Here is an 18,040-nt window from a genome sequence, read left to right on the forward strand (position 1 = left end):
ACAGAATGGATTCATTGTTACAGCATTATGTTCTACATCGTGTTCTATCACTTCATATCATGCAATAAACTCAGAATTTGCAGCAAACTCCACAACTGTTTTACACATTGGTTGCTTGTCAGACTTTGTGTGTAGTTTTTCACTGATTCTGTTGTGTTTCTTTGAAAATGAATCTCAGGGCTGTATATGGTGACAATAAATTTGCTTTGAACTCTTTTTACATTTATTACTACTTCAAAGTAGCATTCAAATATTTCACAGCAGCTGCATTCAAATCCAAACATTTGAATAAGGACTTAACCATGACTATAACTGGTAACCAAGTGTACTCACAAGTCTGTGCTGACAATGGCACAGAGAGAGCATCAGACCACGGTGGATCTTAGTGAATGAAAGGACTAAAGTTCCTCTCTTCAACCAATGACAACTGAGGGAGGGTTGAAAAGAAAATAAAGTGACACAGTTAAATTGAGCTCTGAGGGAGAAAGAGGACAGAAAACAAAGTGAACTGAGAGGAAAAATAGCGGAAAGCTTTTTAAAATATTTTTACATGAGTGAGACTCCACAGTTCAAACTGTTCCATCGATACTGAAAATTGCAGAAATACAAGATAGCTTTAAAATTATGCTGTTAAGCTCCAGACTCAACTTTTATAAAATTTGCAACTGATGCTTAATATGCAAATGCAACAGTTTGTGAAACTGACAGGGAAGCTGGGAGCAAGTTACTGTTTGCCTGAAGACAAGCACAATAATGGTCCAACGAATGAACATTACCAAGATATCTCTTCCTTACTACAGGTTGCTGGAAGATTATCATAATAAAACCTTATTTTTGTAGACAAAATGATAACAATATTTTTATTAGGTAGTTCAAATATCAGGTTATAATAGTGGGTGTAAAATGGTATTCAGTGCGAACTATTGGCTTGTGGAGACTGTCTGGCAGTAAGACACTCTGCCTCATGCCTTTTCTTCAGGCCTATTAGATACATCCGCAAGCGATCTGGGTCCAGGCAGGAGTTTCTTGCAGCCTGGATAAGTCTAGTAGCTAGATGGTGCATAGCTCTCTGTTGTAGAGACTCAGCAGTGTTTCTCTGTTTCCGCTGTAAATTCAAGAAAAGAAAAGTTCTACTACCAAATCAAGATGCCCTTCAAAGATATATTGTCTTTTGAAAGACATGTGAGTATTGTGTACTCCATAGGTAGTTCTGAGAGTCAGATCATCCAGAACAATCAGGTTCACGTTCCTGAAGAAAGGTTAAACACAAGCCATTAAGACTTTAAATGAGACGTTGTTTGCTCCACTCAGGTAACTATAAAATAATCCCACATCCACACTTTGAGGAACGGCAGGGTCACATTTACATTTGCTTATTTACTTAGAGAAACAGAGAGGAATAGGACCTCCTGGCTCACCAAGCCACACCACCCAGCAACCCACCAATTTAATCCTAGCCTAATCACAGGACAATTTACAATGATCAATTAACCTACTAACTGGTTCTGTCTTTGGACTGTGAGAGGTAACCCACGAGCTCATGGGTGAATGTACTAACTTACTTACAAACAATGCCAGAATTGAACTCTGAACTCCAATGCCCCAAATTGTAACAGCATCGTGTTGCGCTAACAGCTTCGCTATAGTGGTTCCCAACATATACTTCCCCATGATGTAGAATCCATTTGGACCATTGAGTCAGAGAAGTCTGTTTAGTTCCATTTCTCCACTATTTCCCTGTTACGTATCCTCTCTCACATTCCCAACAACTCCCTATTTTCTGAGATTGCCAGTGGCCTACACAAGGGACAATTCTACAGTGGCCAATTAACCTACTAACCAGCGCATACTTGAGATGTAGGAGAAAACCCAGGCAGAGGAACATGCAGAACACCCAAAATGCTAGAGGAACTCAGCAAGCCAGGCAGCCTCTATGGAAAAGAGTAAACAGTCAGGACTGGAAAAAAGACAGATGAGAAGTCGGAGTTAGAAGGTGGGGCGGGGGAGGGGAGGAAGTACAAGGTAGTAGGTGATAGAGGGGGGAGGGATAAAGTAAAAAGCTGGGAAGTTAATTGATGAAAGAGAAAAAAGTGTGGAGAAGAGGGAATCTGATAGGAGAGGACAGAAAGCCATAGAAGAAAGGGAAGGGGGGAGCACTAGAGGGAGGTGATGGGCAGGTGATGAGATAAGGTGAGAGAGGGAAATGTGAAGGAAAGTGTGGGGCCATTATAGGAAGTTCTAGAAATCGATGTTCATGCCATCAGGTTAAAGGCTACCTAGGCAGAATATACGGTGTTGCTCCTCCAACCTGAGTGTGGCCTCATCGTGGCAGTAGAGAAGGCCAGGTATTGACATGTCGGCATGAGAATCGGAAGTAGAATTGAAATAGGTGGCCACCAGGAGATCCCACTTTTTCTGGTGGATGGATCGTAGGTGCTCAGCGAAGCAGTCTCCCAATCTACATCAGGCCTCACTAAGATACAGAAGGCCACACCAGGAACATCAGATACAATAGATGACCCCAACAGACTTGGAGGTGAAGTGTTGCCTCACCTGGAAGGACTGTTTGGGGCCCTGACCCCGAATAGTAGTGAAGGAGAAGGTGTAGGGGCAGGTGTGGCACTTGTTCTGGTTGCAAGAATAAGTATCAGGAGGGAGACCAGTGGAGAGTCACGTTAGGGAGCAATCCCTGCGGAAAGCAGGAAGCAGGGGAGGGGGTGAGGAGGGAAAGATGTGCTTGGTGGCGGGATCCTGTTGACGATGGTGGAAGTTACAGAGAATTATGTGCAGCCATTCAGGGCCCCAAACAGTCCTTCCAGGTGAGTTGACGCTTCACCTATGAGTCATTCGGGATCATCTACTGTATCTGGAGCTCCCAATGTGTGTGGCCTCCGTCGGTCGTGGTCGACCATGGGTACTGCGCCTCTGGTAGTCACTGGTTTGTTGAGCAGTGTCGACTGTGGCTATTGAGGCCAATCCTGAAATTGCAGGCTCTGCCACAGTTGCTGCATGTGTAGGGCGTCGTGGAATTGTTGTCCGCTGTCCGCTGTGCCCTCCGTTCAGCTCTGCGCTCCTCAAACTGACTCAGGGTCACTCTTTCGCCTCGCTCTAGGTGTTGCTGAAGAGTACCTCGCCATTTGTTGCAGTCATCTGCTGTATCCTCCCAGCACTCTGTATTGATTTTTAAGGTTTTCATGTCATGCTTGCAGAGGTCCTTGATGTGAAGCTGGGGTCTACCAACATTCCTCTTGCCTGTTGCTGGTTCACCGTAGAGGATGTCCTCTGGCAGTCTACCATCCTTCGTACGAGGGCCGTAGCCCAGCCAGCGCAGTCGGCGTTGTCTTAAAAGCGTGGACATTGTGGGAAGTCCAGCGCGGGAGAGGACCTCAGAGTTTGGGACTTTGTCTCTCCAGGTGACTCCGAGGATGCGGCGAAGGCTGCGCAGGTGAAAACTATTGAGTTTCCTCTCCTGCTTGGAGTAGATGGTCCAAGTCTCGCTACCATACAGGAGGGTGCTGATAACGCATGGATTGTACACAGCAGTCTTGGTCTTTGTAGCGAGTTTCTGATTCTCCCAGACCTACGAGGAGAGTCGAGCAAGGATGGATGCTGCTTTGCTGGTACGCTTATTAATTTCAGCATCGAGGGAGAGAGTGTTGCTAATAGTCAACCCCAAGTATGTGAACTCATGGACCACTTCGAGATCGTAATTGTTGATGGTAATGACTGGTGTCTCCACTACATTCTAGGCAAGGACATTTGTTTTCTTTCAGCTGATGGTAAGCCCGAAGTCCGTGCATGCCTTAGAGAAGCGGTCCATGACAGTTTGTAATTGCTGTTTGGTGTGCGAGGTTACAGCAGCGTCATCAACAAAGAGCATGTCACGTATTAAGATCTTTCGCACCCTTGTTCTTGCTCTCAGGCACACAGGGTTGAACAGCCGCCCATCAGACCTGGTGTGTATGTAGGTGCCTTCTGTTGACATCCCAAATGCGTGCTTCATAGCAGAGAGAAGAAGATGCTGAATAATGTTGGGGCCAACAGGTAACCCTGTTTGACTCCACTACAAATAGCGAAGGGTTCTAATGAGCTGCCACGGTACTGAACAGTAGCCCTCAAGTCGTCGTGGAATGACTTGATGATACTTTGGAGTTTCGGGGGACAGCCGATCTTGAGGAGAATCTGAAAGAGCCCATCCCTGCTGACAAGGTCGAACGCCTTGGTCAAGTCGATGAAAGCGACATAGAGGGATTTCTGTTGTTCCCCGCACTTCTCTTGGAGTTGATGGAGTGAGAAAATCATTTTGACAGTTGACCTCCTTGCGTGAAAACCACTTTGGGAGCCAGGGTAAACCCATTCTGCCAGAGTTACACGAGCAAAGGCTTTGCCGACAATACTCTGGAGGGAGATACCCCTGTAGTTGTTGCAGTCACTCCTATCACCCTTGTTCTTGTACAAAGTGACGATTTTGGAGTTGCACATATCCTGTGGTACGGCTCCTTCCTTCCAGCACTGATGGAGGACCTCATGTAAAGGTTGGAGGAGTGAGCTCTTGCAGTGTTTGATCAGGTCTGGAGGAATCCCATCATTGCCAGCAGCTTTCCCTGGGGCCAGACTATCAATTGCCTTGCTGAGGTCCTCAGTGGTTGGTTCGGAGTCGAGTTCATCCATGACTGGTAGACAATTGATGGCATCAATGGCTGAGCTAACAACATTTTCCCTCGAGTAGAACTCGGAGTAGTGTTCTACCCAGCGTTCCATCTGCTTACTTTTATCCATGATTATTTCACCGCTGGATGACTACAGGGGTGCTGTCTTGCTCTGTGATGGGCCAAGGGCCTTCTTGATACCATCATACATCGATCTGATGTTGCCTGTTACAGCTGATGGCAGAATGTCCTCACTGAGCTGCACCCAGTACTCATTTGCGCACTGCCTTGCAGTCAGCTGCACTTTGCTTCCAGCAGCTCGAAGTGCCTGGAGTGTTTGGTCGGATGGTGAGCGCTTGTACTCTGTGAGAGCTGCACGCTTGGCTTCGATGACAGGAGTCATGATGTTGGACTTTGCCTCAAACCAGTCACTGCTCTGTGTGGTCTTTTTTCCAAAGATAGAGAGTGCTGATTCGTGGATGGTGTTGCGAAGGTATGACCATTGTTCTGTTGCAGTACCTCTTTGTGAGGAGGTAGTCATAGCACCCTGTACTGACTTGGCAAACTGGTCAACCTTTTCTGACTGTTTCATCTCTGTTGTGTTGATGCGAGGTATTCCAGTTTGTTTGGAGTGGTGGATTTTCTTTGAATGTAGTTTGATCTTGCAGCATGATCCGTATCGCAGTCTGCACTGTGGTGTGAGCGGGTGATTAGTACAGAAATGATGAAAGAGCGCTTGGTGATGATCATGTCTAGTTGGTGCCAGTGTGGATGTCACCATGAGACCTTGTACTGCGACTTTGTCTGAAAGTAGGAGTTAGTTACACACAGGCTGTGATAGGAGCAGAACTCCAGGAGACGTTGCCCATTGTCATTTATTTTGCCAATTCCGAAGTGGCTAACACAAGACGGCCAGCAATCGTTATCGGCTCCCACTCTGGCGTTGAAGTCACCAAGGAGAATGAGGTGCTCATCACTGGGAATATTCCTGACAACAGCATGTCTTTTGCCTCAGAGGTGGAGTTCAAGGCATACACACTGTCGAGAGATACTGGGCCATGACTGGTGTGTAGGCAGAGAGTCATAAGTCGTTCTGATCCATTTTCTGGTGGCTCCACCGTTTGAAACAAGGAGTTCCTAACAGCAAAACCCACTCCATGCTGGCGGGGCTCATTTTGGTTCTTTCCCTGCCAGAAAAATGTGTAGTCCCTTTCCTTCAGTGTACCTGAATCCGCCAAACGTGGTTCTTGTAGGGTAGCTATATCTACCTTGAGCCTTAGTAGCTCATTGTTAATAACCGCTGTTTTTCGTGCATCTTCGATATCCTTGAGGTTATGGTCAAGTCCAGTCAACATTGTGCGGACATTCCAACATCCCAACTTGAGGGGTGTTGTCTTATTCATTTGTTTTCTTTCTTGTCTGGTGCAGTAGTTACAGTCAGCTCTTCCTGGAATAACCCATTATCCCAATGTCAGGAAGACTGACTGTGGCGGGACAACACCTTACTGGCTGGGGGCTGCCCAGCTTGAGGCTGGCGGTAGCTGTCCATTGAAATGTGATGGGTCTCTCCCACCGTTGGAAGCAACCCCTGGCGCCATGCTGTACGCCAATCAAGCATTATGACTTATAACCGGTAACTGCTGCTTCCCGTGTTTGTCCGACGCTATAAAGCGAAGCTGGAGTGGCCTGTCCAGGGCACAAGCCAGGGCAGTTGATAAGGAGATCCGTCTGTTGCCCATGCAGTGGGACCCCCCTCTCCATGCTGATGACAGGTCCAAAGTAACAACTAAAGTCAATACAGTTTGGTGCCAGCAGCATCGCAGGAATTGCCGTTGTACGTTTGTACAGTCAGATGACAATAAACCTGAAACATAGAAATAGGTGCAGGAGTAGGCCATTCGGCCCTTCGAGCCTGCACCACCATTCAGTACGATCATGGCTGATCATCCAACTCAGAACCCTGTACCTGCCTTCTCTCCATACTCCCTGATCCCTTTAGCCACAAGGGCCATATCTAACTCCCTCTTAAGTATAGCCAATGAACTGGCCTCAACTGTTTCCTATGGCAGAGAATTCCACAGATTCACCACTCTCTGTGTGAAGAAGTTTTTCCTCATCTCGGTCCTAAAAGGCTTCCCCTTTATCCTCAAACTGTGAACTTGTACTTGAAGTACGGCCTTGGAGTGCCTTCATTCACTGGTTGTACAATCTTTGGGGTTGGAAAAATTTATTATCCACTATTTGTTCCAGAACCATTTGTTCAACAAAACAAAGATATTGTCCATTTAATGCTGGAGGTGGGAAGCCAAGACAATGACGATGAAATGCCTGGTAGAAGTACTGGCACGAGTGCTGTGAGCATGGTCCTGTGCCACAAACAGTAGCAGGTGTGGAGGGTGGCAGGCATGAAAAATTGGCCTTAAAACCTTCAGGAACATATTCAGCCTAACAATCTTCTTCAACAAAACCCATGGTATTGCTGGGATTTTAAAAATAAAGCCGCATATCATTTTGTTACCTGAGACCATCTCCACTGCGGTGTATGGGGTGTCCAGGGAGGGGTAGCTACTATGGTGAAGGGGCTTGTTGTGTCCATTCCAGGGCAGTTCATTCACCTTTGGTCCCCACCGGACACTTACCTCTCACCTTTGGCGCCAAGTCGCAGTTTGGATGTGACAGTGACCACACCCTGGAACACCACTTCGACAGGTAGGCTGAACCAAGTGAGGGTAGCCAGCGGGTATCATACCCTGGTGAGATAGGGACATGCCCATCCTAGAATGTGAAGTCAGCTCTGGCACACAACGGACAACCACCACATTTTTTAGCCGGTGTTCTAGGTTTGAAGTACTCACCCATATTTGCTTGGTGATGTGGGATGCAATATCCTTGGCATCAAGAACAATTGACAGAGGAAGAGATGAAACCTCAGCAGCTTTTAAACCTTTTATATAAAAAATATCAAAAAGACATTTGGTCAACTCAGGTATCACAGAGCAACTGATTGTGAATTTCGGAACTATGTCACATTAGGCTCAGCTGACAATGAACTATTCAAACTGAGTTACAGCAGTCTATAGGTAACTACACAGTACATTCACTAACATGGCTGTAACTTTAGTTACATCAATGACTATTATTACAAATGGGCCTGGATAGAGTGGACGTGGAGAGGATGTTTCCTATAGTGAGAGAGTTAAGGACCAGATGGCAGAATAGAGGGATATCCATTTAGAACAGAGATGAGGGGAATTTCTTTAGCCAAAGAGTGGTGAATCTGTGGAATTCATTGCCACAGATGTCTCTGGAGGCCAAGTCATTGGGTATATTTAAAGCGGAGGTTGGTGTGAGGGTATCGAAGATTACATGAAGAAGGCAGTAGAATGGGATAAGAAGGATAAAAAATCAGCCATGATAGAAAGGCGGAACAGACTCCATGAACCAAATGGATTAATTCTGTTCCTATGTCATAGAAATGTGAGCTCTTTAAAAAAAGAAGCTCTTACAATAAAGGTATTGCTGGCAAGGTAATCTATAGATCATCTATAGATATAGAACAGTACAGTAAAGGAACAAGTCCTACAGCCCACAGAGATATGCTCAACCCTCTCAGGCTGAAAAAAGTCCATTTTCCACTCCCCCCCCATCCTCACCACATTCTACAGAGGATGTATCGAGAGCATCCTGAGCGGCTGCATTACTGCCTGGTTTGGAAATTACACCATCTCGGATCGCAAGACCCTGCAGCGGATAGTGAGGTCAGCTGAAGGGATCATCGGGGTCTCTCTTCCCGCCATTACAGACATTTACACCACACGCTGCATCCGCAAAGCTAACAACATTGTGAAGGACCCCATGCACCCCTCATACAAACTCTTCTCCCTCCTGCCATCTGGCAAAAGGTACCAAAGCATTTGGGCTCTCACGACTAGACTATGTAACAGTTTCTTCCCCCAAGCCATTAGACTCCTCAATTCCCAGAGTCTAGTCTGACACCAGCCTACACACACACACAACTGAGCACCACTCCACTCCCTTTGCAATTTTTGCTCATTTCTTTCTCAATTCCTGCTAAAACATTGTTTACATTTACATCATTTATTATTATATTGTAATTTGTCCTTTACTGTGCCTATTGTCTTGTTTATTAATTATTGTACTGTCTTGTGCACTTTATGTAGTCCCATGTAGGCCTGAAGTCTAGTGTAGTTTTGTGTTGTTTCATGTAGCACCATGGTCCTGGAGGAACGTTGTTTGTTTTTACTGTGTACTGTACCAGCAGTTATGGTTGAAATGACAATAAAACCGACTTGAATTGAACTTGAACCCCATTCTCGTGCCTTCTTCATGTAACCTTTGACACCCTCACATCAACCTCCGCTTTAAATTGGTCATTTAACTACCAATTAAAAGATGACTAAACTAGACCCTTCTGCCTATACAAGTCTGTATCTCTCCATATTCAAGTCCTTATCTAAGAGCCTCTTAAAGTACTATTGTGTGTGTCTCCATCACCAGGCTTGGCAGCACATTCTATTCACCTACTAATCTCTGTGTAAAACCTTGCCCCATATATGTCCTTTAACTTAACCCCTCTTACATCAATTACATGCACTCTAGTATCAGATATTTTGACCCTGGAGAAAAGGTATTCTATACATCCCTCTCATGATCTCATAAACTTCTCCCAAGTCTCCCCTCTGCTTTTGATGCTCCAGAGTAAACAAACCAAGTTTGTTCAACCTCTCCTTTAGTCATGTCTTCTAAAGCAGGAAGCATTCTGGAAATCCTCTTCTTGCACCCTCTCCAAAGCCTATAATGGGGCAACCAAAATTCAAAGCAACACTCCAGATATAGTCTAACCGGACTTTTGTAAAGCCGCCACATATTTTCCCGATTCTCAAGCTCAATACTTTGACGTTATTCTGAATTCTTCACTAATTCAGGAGAAAATTAAGAGGAGGTGCCCAGTTGCTCTGTTGAGCCTGCTTTGCAAGGAGATGGTAGTGAAAGAGGACTTGATGCCTATGCTATTCCACTTGGTGAAGCTGCTCTCAGAATGTTACGGGGTATTGGTGGGAGAGGTGGAAGTAGAAGTCCCGATACTTAGTCTCAGCAACAATAAAGAAATAGCAATAGATTTCAGGTCAGAATGGTCTGTGGCTTGATGGGGAATATTCAGGCGGTGGTATTCCCAAATTCTTGCCACCCTTGTCCTTCTAGACCAGGGGTTTTCAAACATTTTTATGCCATTTTGCAATACCATTAAGCAAGGAGTCTGTGGACTCTCGGTTGGAAACACTTTTTTAAACAATTAACATTGCTAGTTTCAGAGCTGCTGTTGAAGAAATTCTGGCTAGTTACTCAGGTACTGGAGCTGGAACACTTGAATGTTTATAGATCTACAATAAGCTTAGGCATCAAGTTCTCTTGTCATTACATTTCCTTCCCACATTAAAAAAAAATTCTTGAGGAGCCTAATTCCTTAATTTCAGTTGCAATAGCTTTTCAATGTGGACACTGTTTTGGTGAGAGGTTACTTCACCAGGTTAGCACAATCCAAACACATTTTGTCTCGTCAGCTTTCTAGTTAAAGTTCTGCAACACAAAAACAGGTCCTTTGGCCCCACCAGCCCTTACTGGTCAAGATGATCCATCCAAACTAATCCCATTTGCCAGCATTTGGCCCATATTCCTCTCTAAACCTTTCCTGTCCATGTAACTTTCCAACTGTCTTTACTGTTGGTATTCATCCACTTTCTCTGGCAGCCCATTCCACATAAATAGTACCCTTTGTGTAAAAAAGTTGTTCTTCTAGTTCCTATTAAATATGTCCCCTCTGGCCTCTAATTATTATTTCCCCCGACACTGGATAACTAGGAAACGGGAACCCCAGCATCGCACAAAAATTTGCTATCCTTTCTCCTGTTAAAAGTTGTTCTGAGGCAAATTTAGAACTGCTTTTGCTCAGATCAGCTGTCTTAGTTCCATGAGCTATTGGATACATAAATCTACAATTTTATGGTCAATGTCTAGCAGGAAACAACATATGAAACAAAGACTCTCACAAATTTCTACAGATATATCATAGAGAGCATTCTAACTGGTTGCGTCAATGTCTGGAATGGAGGGGCCATTGCATTGGATTGGACAAAGTTGCAGGTATTTGTAAACTCAGCCAGCGCGCGCGCGCGCACGCACGCACGCACACACACACACACACACACACACACACCATAAAACCATGTTTTATGATGACTCAGAAGGGGGAGGAGGAAGAGATGCACTGAGGTGATAGATTAGTTAAGGGTATGGACAGTTGATTCTGTGGGCAAGAACGAGATTCGAGGATGGTATGTTGCTCGCGGATGCCAGGATCCAGGATATCTCGGACTGAGTCCTCAACATACTTTAGTGGGATGGTGAACAGTCAGATGTCACGGTCCATGTAGGTACCAATCACACTGGTAGGATGAGTGATGAGGTTCTGCATAGGGAGTTAGGTACTAAATTAAAGGGCAGGATTTCCAGGGTTGTGACCTCAGGATTGCTACCTGTGCCACAGGCTAGGAAGATTATATAGTTTAATATGTGGCTAAGGAATTAGTGTAGGAGGGAGGGCATGAAATTTTAGGATCCTCGAGCTTCCTTCAAGGGAAGGTGGGAACTGTACAGAAGGGACGATTTGTACCTGAACTGGAGAGAGACTAATATCCTGGAGCGAAGGTTTGTTAATGCTGCACAGTGGGGTTTAAACTAGAGGGACGGGAACCAGAGTGCCAGGCAGTTAGTGGACAGGTTGTGGAGAAAGATGTTGGTAAGACCTCAAAGTTGGGAATCAAAAAGTTGAGCCTAGTGCAACTAGTGCCGTATATATTTCAGTGCAAGAAGTATTGTAGGAAAGGCTGAAGATGAGGTAGCTAGTTTATAAACAGAGGTAATGTGTAGTGAGGAGAGGCTGTTGATAAGACAAAACTGCACAGTCGCAGCTTGGCAAGAATCATGGCTGAAAGATTATAGCTGGGAGCTTAATGTCCAAGGATTCACATTGTATCAAAAGGACAGGCAGGAAGCCAGAGGGGGCGGTGTTGCTCTGTTGGTAAAACAAAATCAACTCACTTCATTAGAAAGAGGTGACACAGGGTTGGAAGGTGTTGAATCATTGTGGATAGAGCTAAGTAACTGCAATGGTAAAAAGACCCTGATGGCAGTTGTATACAGACCCTCGAACAGTAGTAAGGGTCTAGCGTACAAATTACTACGAGAAATAGAAAATGTGTGCCAAAAGGGCAATGTTACAATAATCATGGAGGATTTCAGTATGGATAGACAAAGGAGAATCAGTTGATGTTGTGTACTTGGATATTCAGAAGGCCTTTGACAAGCTGCCACGCATGAGGCTGCTTAACAAGCTACAAGCCTAAAGTGTTAAAGGGAAGATAAAGCAGTGGCTGATTAGCAGGAGGCAAAGAGTGGGAATAAAAGGAGCCTTTTCTGGTTGGCTGCCAGTGACTAGTAGTGTTCATCGGGGTTTGTGTTGGGACCGATTCTTTTTACGTTTTACGTCAATGATTTGGATGTTGGAATCGATGGCTTTGTTGCAAAGTTTGCAGACGATATGAAGATAGGTGGAGTGACAGGTAGTTTGGAGGAAGTAGAGAAACTGCAGAAGAGCATAGACAGATTAGGAAAATAGGCAAAAATTGGCAGATAAAATACAGTGTCAGGAAGTGTATGGTCATTCACTTTGCTAGGAGAAATGAAAGAGTTGACTATTTTCTACAAGGAGAGAAAATAGAAAAACCTGAGGCTCAAAGGGACTTGGGAGTCCTAGTAAAGGATTCCCTAAAGGTTAATATACAGGTTGAGTCCATTGTGAGGAAGGTAAATGCAGTGTTAGCATTCATTTCAAGAGGACTAGAATATAAAAGCAAGGATGTAATGTTGAGACTTTATAAAAGCACTGGTGAGCCCTCTCTTGGAGTATTATTGAGCAGCTTTGCCTGTATCTTAGAAAGGATGTGCTGAAACTGGGGAGGGTTCAAAGGTTATTCACTAAAATAATTCCAGGATTGAATGGCTTGTGGTATGAAGAGTGTTTGGTGGTTTTGGGCCTGTATTCACTAGAATTCAGAAGAATGAGGGATGACAAAATTGAAACCTATCAAATGGTGAAAGGCCTTGATAGAATGGATGTGAGATGATGTTTCCTATGATGGGAAAGTCCAAGACCAGAGGACACAGCCTCAGAATAGAATGGCATCCTTTTAGAATGAAGAGTGGTGAACCTGTGAAATTCTTTGCCACATGTGTATTTAAGGCAAAGGTTGATAGATTCTTGAAGGGATACAGTGAGAAGACAAAAGATTTGGGCTGAGAGGAAAATTGGATTAGCCATGATTAAAGGGCAGAGCAGACTCAATGAGCCAAATAGCTAAATTCTGTTTTATCTTAAAGCCTTATAAGATACAGGAGCAAAATTAGGCCATTCGGCCCATTGAGACTGCTCTGCCATTTCATATGGCTGATCCATTTCCCTCTCAACCTCATTCTTCTGCTTTCTTCCCTAACCTCTCATGTCCTGAGTAGTCAAGAACCTATTAACCTCTGTCGTAAATACACCCAATGACTTGGCCTCCACAGCCTCTGTAGCGACAAATTCCAGATTCCCCACTCTCTGGCTAAAGAATTTCCTCCTCAACTCTGTTCTAAAAGGATGTCCCACTATTCTGAGGCTGTGCTCTCTGGTCCTAGATTCTCCCTCCAATGGATACATCCTCTCCACATCTACCTAATCCAGGCTTTTCAACATTTGATAGGGTTCAATCAGATCCCCTCTCATTCTTCTAAATTCCAGCGAGCATAAGCCCAGAACGGTCAATTGCTCCTCATATGATTTCAGAATCCTTCTCCTGAACCTCCTTTGAACCCTCTCCAATGTCGGCACCTCCTTTCTTAAATAAAGGGCACAAAACTGCTCACAATACTGCAAGTGAGGCCTCACCAGTGCCTTATAAAACCTCAGTATTACATCCTTGCATATACATTTATACGTATAAAAACACATCTACAGATACACAAACAACAGGAATTCTGCAGATGCTGGAAATTCAAGCAACACACATCAAAGTTGCTGGTGAACGCAGCAGGCCAAGCAGCACACACACACACATAAACACATATGCTCACACATGCATACACATATGCTCATACATGCACACATATACATACACATATACACACACACACACACACACACAGTGGATTTTGGTTAATTGGGCCATCGGTTAATCAGGGTGGCTGTATATCTGGGACAACTAAGAGAAAAAATAATCAAGAAAATAGCTGGGGTTCCCTTTGTTTATCTGGGACACGGTGCTACTTAATTGGGGTTGCCAAACAGTTTCTAACTAGTGTTAGTTGCTTGTGTGTTGTGTGAAAGTTAGACATTACACCATTTGAATAGCAGTTTTTAAATAGCATCAGTAGCATGTTTGTGTTCAAAAAGCAGTGATTTTTTTTATCACTGATAGTTGGCAAGTAATAAACTTTAAGACAATTCAGAACTGTTTTGCTTACAATGATTTCAAGCACTAAGGCTTGCAGATGGCATTAACGTCAGGCAGTGAAAATGAAACAATTTCATGACCTCAACAGATTAGGAACTATGAAGAATTTGAAGGTATTAAAAATCATCTTGAATGTTACAATGAAAGTGAAGATTTGGAGGATGAAATCACTGATAAAATTGTATGAAGGCAGTTCATTTTCTACACGAGGTGCACTGATTTTATTCACCTAGAGTCAATAAAAAGAATGCAGCACTGTACACAGGATGAGTTCCTCCATCAATAACAATTAGGAACTAATATACCGTTTTAGAGTACTGTGGTAGTTTTGATGGAGTTCTAATTCTAATTTCTTCTAAGTACATAATTTGTTACTCAGTTTGTCATTTTTATACCTTTTTAACTATTTCCATGAAATTTTGGCTAATTGGGGCAGCCGCTTAATTGGACCAAAATGTACTGATCACAGTGTCCCAATTAACTGGAATCCACTGTGTGTGTGTGTGTGTGTGTGTGTGTGTGTGTATCTTATTGTAATTTATAGTTTCTTATTACGCATTGCAATGTACTGTTGGTGCAAAACAACGAATTTCATGACATACGCCAGTGAATTTATGATCTAATTTAATGTCATAATGTAGTCTGATTGTGACACAAGCCAGGTGCATACCAGGGAGTAGTAGCAGAAGATTTTTGACTGTCATATTTAGGCCATTTTCTCACAATGCTTCCTGTTCACAAGAAGTGAAAACATACTGTCGGTGACTTTGCACCTGATCCCTCAGAAACGTTGGAAATCCCCAATGGCTGCAGCACTGCCACTATCATAAGGGATGTTCAATAATGCAAGGCATCTAACAAAGGGAACAACTTCTCTATTTACCCATCTCAATTCAAAATCTGCAACAAATCTCCACTCAGTCTTTATTCATTTTCCCAACATAGTGTTTACATTATTGACAGATTTTTGATGAAGCAAGATCTTAAATGAACTCCACCATGGACAGCCCCAACCCTAGCTGCAAAAGGATGTTGGGCATCCCATAAAATCTCAGAGCAACACTAATAGAAGCTCCAGAGACCTTACTCCTGTGTGAGGAAGTATCTGTAATGAGCTACAGCTGGGGACAATTTTAAAGAATGGCCCACGACAAATGTTACTCCACTCTTTAAGAAGGGAGAAAGGCAAAAGAAAGGAAATTGTAGGACAGTTAGTCTAACCTCAGTTGTTGGGAAGGTGTTGGTCTATTAGTAAGGATGAAGTTTTGAGGTACTTGGAGACGAATGATAAGTTACTGTAAGTCAAAAATAGCACAGTTTCTGTATAGGGAAATCTTGCCTGACAAATCTGTAAGTTCTTCGAGGAAGTAACAAGCAGGGTGGACAAAGGAGAGGCAGTGGATGTCATTTGTTTGGATTTTCAGAAGGCGTTTTGAGAAGCTGTCACACATGAGGCTGCTCAACAAGATAAAATCCTATGGTGTTACAGGAAAGATACTGGCATGGATAACAGAATGGTTGGCAGGCGGGAGTCAGCGAGTGGGAATAAAGGGGGCCATTTCTGGTTGGCTGCTGATGACTAGTGGTGTTTCTCAGGAGTCAGTATTGAAACCGCTACTTTTCACATTGTTTGTCAATGATTTGGCTTTATGGCAAAGTTTACTGATGATACAAAGATAGGTGGGAGGACAGGTAGTGCTGAGAGAGCAATGCGATTGCTGCAGGAATGACAAATTGGAAGAATGGGCAAAAAAGTGGCAGATGGAATACAGTATTGGGAAATGTATGATAATGCATTTTGATATAAGGAACAATATGGAACATAGAACATAGAATAGTACAGCACAGTACAGGCCCTTCATCCCACAATGTTGTGCCGACCCTCAAACCCTGCCTCCCATATAAGCCCCCACCTTAGATTCCTCCATATACCTGTCTAGTAGTCTCTTAAACTTCATTAGTGTATCTGCCTCCACCACTGACTCAGGCAGTGCATTCCATGCACCAACCACTCTCTGAGTTAAAAACCTTCCTCTAATATCCCCTTGAACTTCCCACCCCTTACCTTAAAGCCATGTCCTCTTGTATTGAGCAGTGATGCCCTGGGGAAGAGGCGCTGGCTATCCACTCTATCTATTCCTCTTATTATCTTGTACACTTCTATCATGTCTCCTCTCATCCTCCTTCTCTCCAAAGAGTAAAGCCCTAGCTCCCTTAATCTCTGATCATAATGCATACTTTCTAAACCAGGCAGCATCCTGGTAAATCTCCTCTGTACCCTTTCCAATGCTTCCACATCCTTCCTATAGTGAGGTGACCAGAACTGGACACAATACTCCAAGTGTGGCCTAACCAGAGTTTTATAGAGCTGCATCATTACATCGCGACTCTTAAACTCTGTCCCTCGACTTATGAAAGCTAACATCCCATAAGCTTTCTTAACTACCCTATCCACCTGTGAGGCAACTTTCAGGGATCTGTGGACATGTACCCCGAGATCCCTCTGCTCCTCCACACTACCAAGTACTCTGCCTTGGAGTTCGTCCTTCCAAAGTGTACCACCTCACACTTCTCCGGGCTCAACTCCATCTGCCACTTCTCAGCCCACTTTTGCATCCTATCAATGTCTCTCTGCAATCTTTGACAATCCTCTACACTATCTACAACACCACCAACCTTTGTGTCGTCTGCAAACTTGCCAACCCACCCTTCTACCCCCACATCCAGGTCGTTAATAAAAATTATGAAAAGTAGAGGTCCCAGAACAGATCCTTGTGGGACACCACTAGTCACAATCCTCCATTCTGAATGTACTCCCTCCACCACCACCCTTTGCCTTCTGCAGGCAAGCCAATTCTGAATCCACCTGGCCAAACTTCCCTGGATCCCATGCCTTCTAACTTTGTGAAGAAGCCTACCGTGTGGAACCTTGTCAAATGCCTTACTAAAATCCATATAGATCACATCCACTACACTACCCTCATCTATATGCCTGGTAACCTCCTCAAAGAACTCTTATCAGGCTTGTTAGACACGATCTGCCCTTCACAAAGCCATGCTGACTGTTCCTGATCAGACCATGATTCTCTAAGTGCCTATAGATCCTATCTCTAAGAATCTTTTCCAACAGCTTTCCCACCACAGACGTAAGGCTCACTGGTCTATAATTACCCGGACTATCCCTACTACCTTTTTTGAACAAGGGAACAACATTCGCCTCCCTCCAATCCTCTGGTACTACTGTGGACTATTATCTAAAAGGGGAAAAGGTTCAAACATCAGAGGTGCAGAGGGACTTAGGGGTCCTCGTGCAGACTCCCAGATTAATTTACAGGTTGAGTCTGTGGTAAAGAAGGCAAATGCAATGTTGCCATTTATTTCAAGGAAAATAGAATATAAAAGCAAGGAGAAAATGCTGAGCCTTAGTAAGACACTAGTCAGGCCGTACTCGGAGTATTGTCAACAGTTACGGGCCCCATATCTCAGAAAGGATGTGTTGTCATTGGACAGAGTCTAGAGGAGGTTTACAAGGATTATTCTGGGAATGAAGGGGTTGATATACGAGGAGTGTTTGGCAGCTTTGGGTCTGTATTCACAGGAATTTAGAAGAAAACAGGGGGATCTCATCGAAGCTTACTGAACATTGAAAGGGCTAGATAGGGTGAAAGTGGAGAGGATGTTTCCTGTGGTGGAGGTATCTAGAACTAGAGAGCACAGCCTCAAAATTGAGGGGTGACCCTTTAGAACAGAGGTAAGAAAGAATTTTTTCAGAGAGAATAATAAAGCTGTGGCATACTCTGCCACAGACTGCAGTGAAGGCCA

General features: G+C 44.1%; 1 protein-coding gene across 1 annotated transcript in view; it reads right to left on the reverse strand.

Moving 5' to 3' along the window:
- Positions 1-904: 904 nt before the first annotated feature.
- msh4 (mutS homolog 4) overlaps positions 905-18,040 on the reverse strand; it is a 256,979-nt gene continuing 239,843 nt past the window's right edge. The window contains exons 19-20 of the mRNA XM_063063470.1: positions 7,505-7,593; positions 905-1,105 (exon numbers count right to left, since the gene is read on the reverse strand). Of these exons, the coding sequence (XP_062919540.1) occupies positions 911-1,105; positions 7,505-7,593 (284 nt within the window). The 3' untranslated portion in view covers positions 905-910. The remainder of the gene's footprint in view (positions 1,106-7,504; positions 7,594-18,040) is intronic.

This window comes from Mobula hypostoma, chromosome 12, assembly GCF_963921235.1.
Source record: "Mobula hypostoma chromosome 12, sMobHyp1.1, whole genome shotgun sequence".
NCBI classification, from domain to species: Eukaryota; Metazoa; Chordata; class Chondrichthyes; order Myliobatiformes; family Myliobatidae; genus Mobula; species Mobula hypostoma.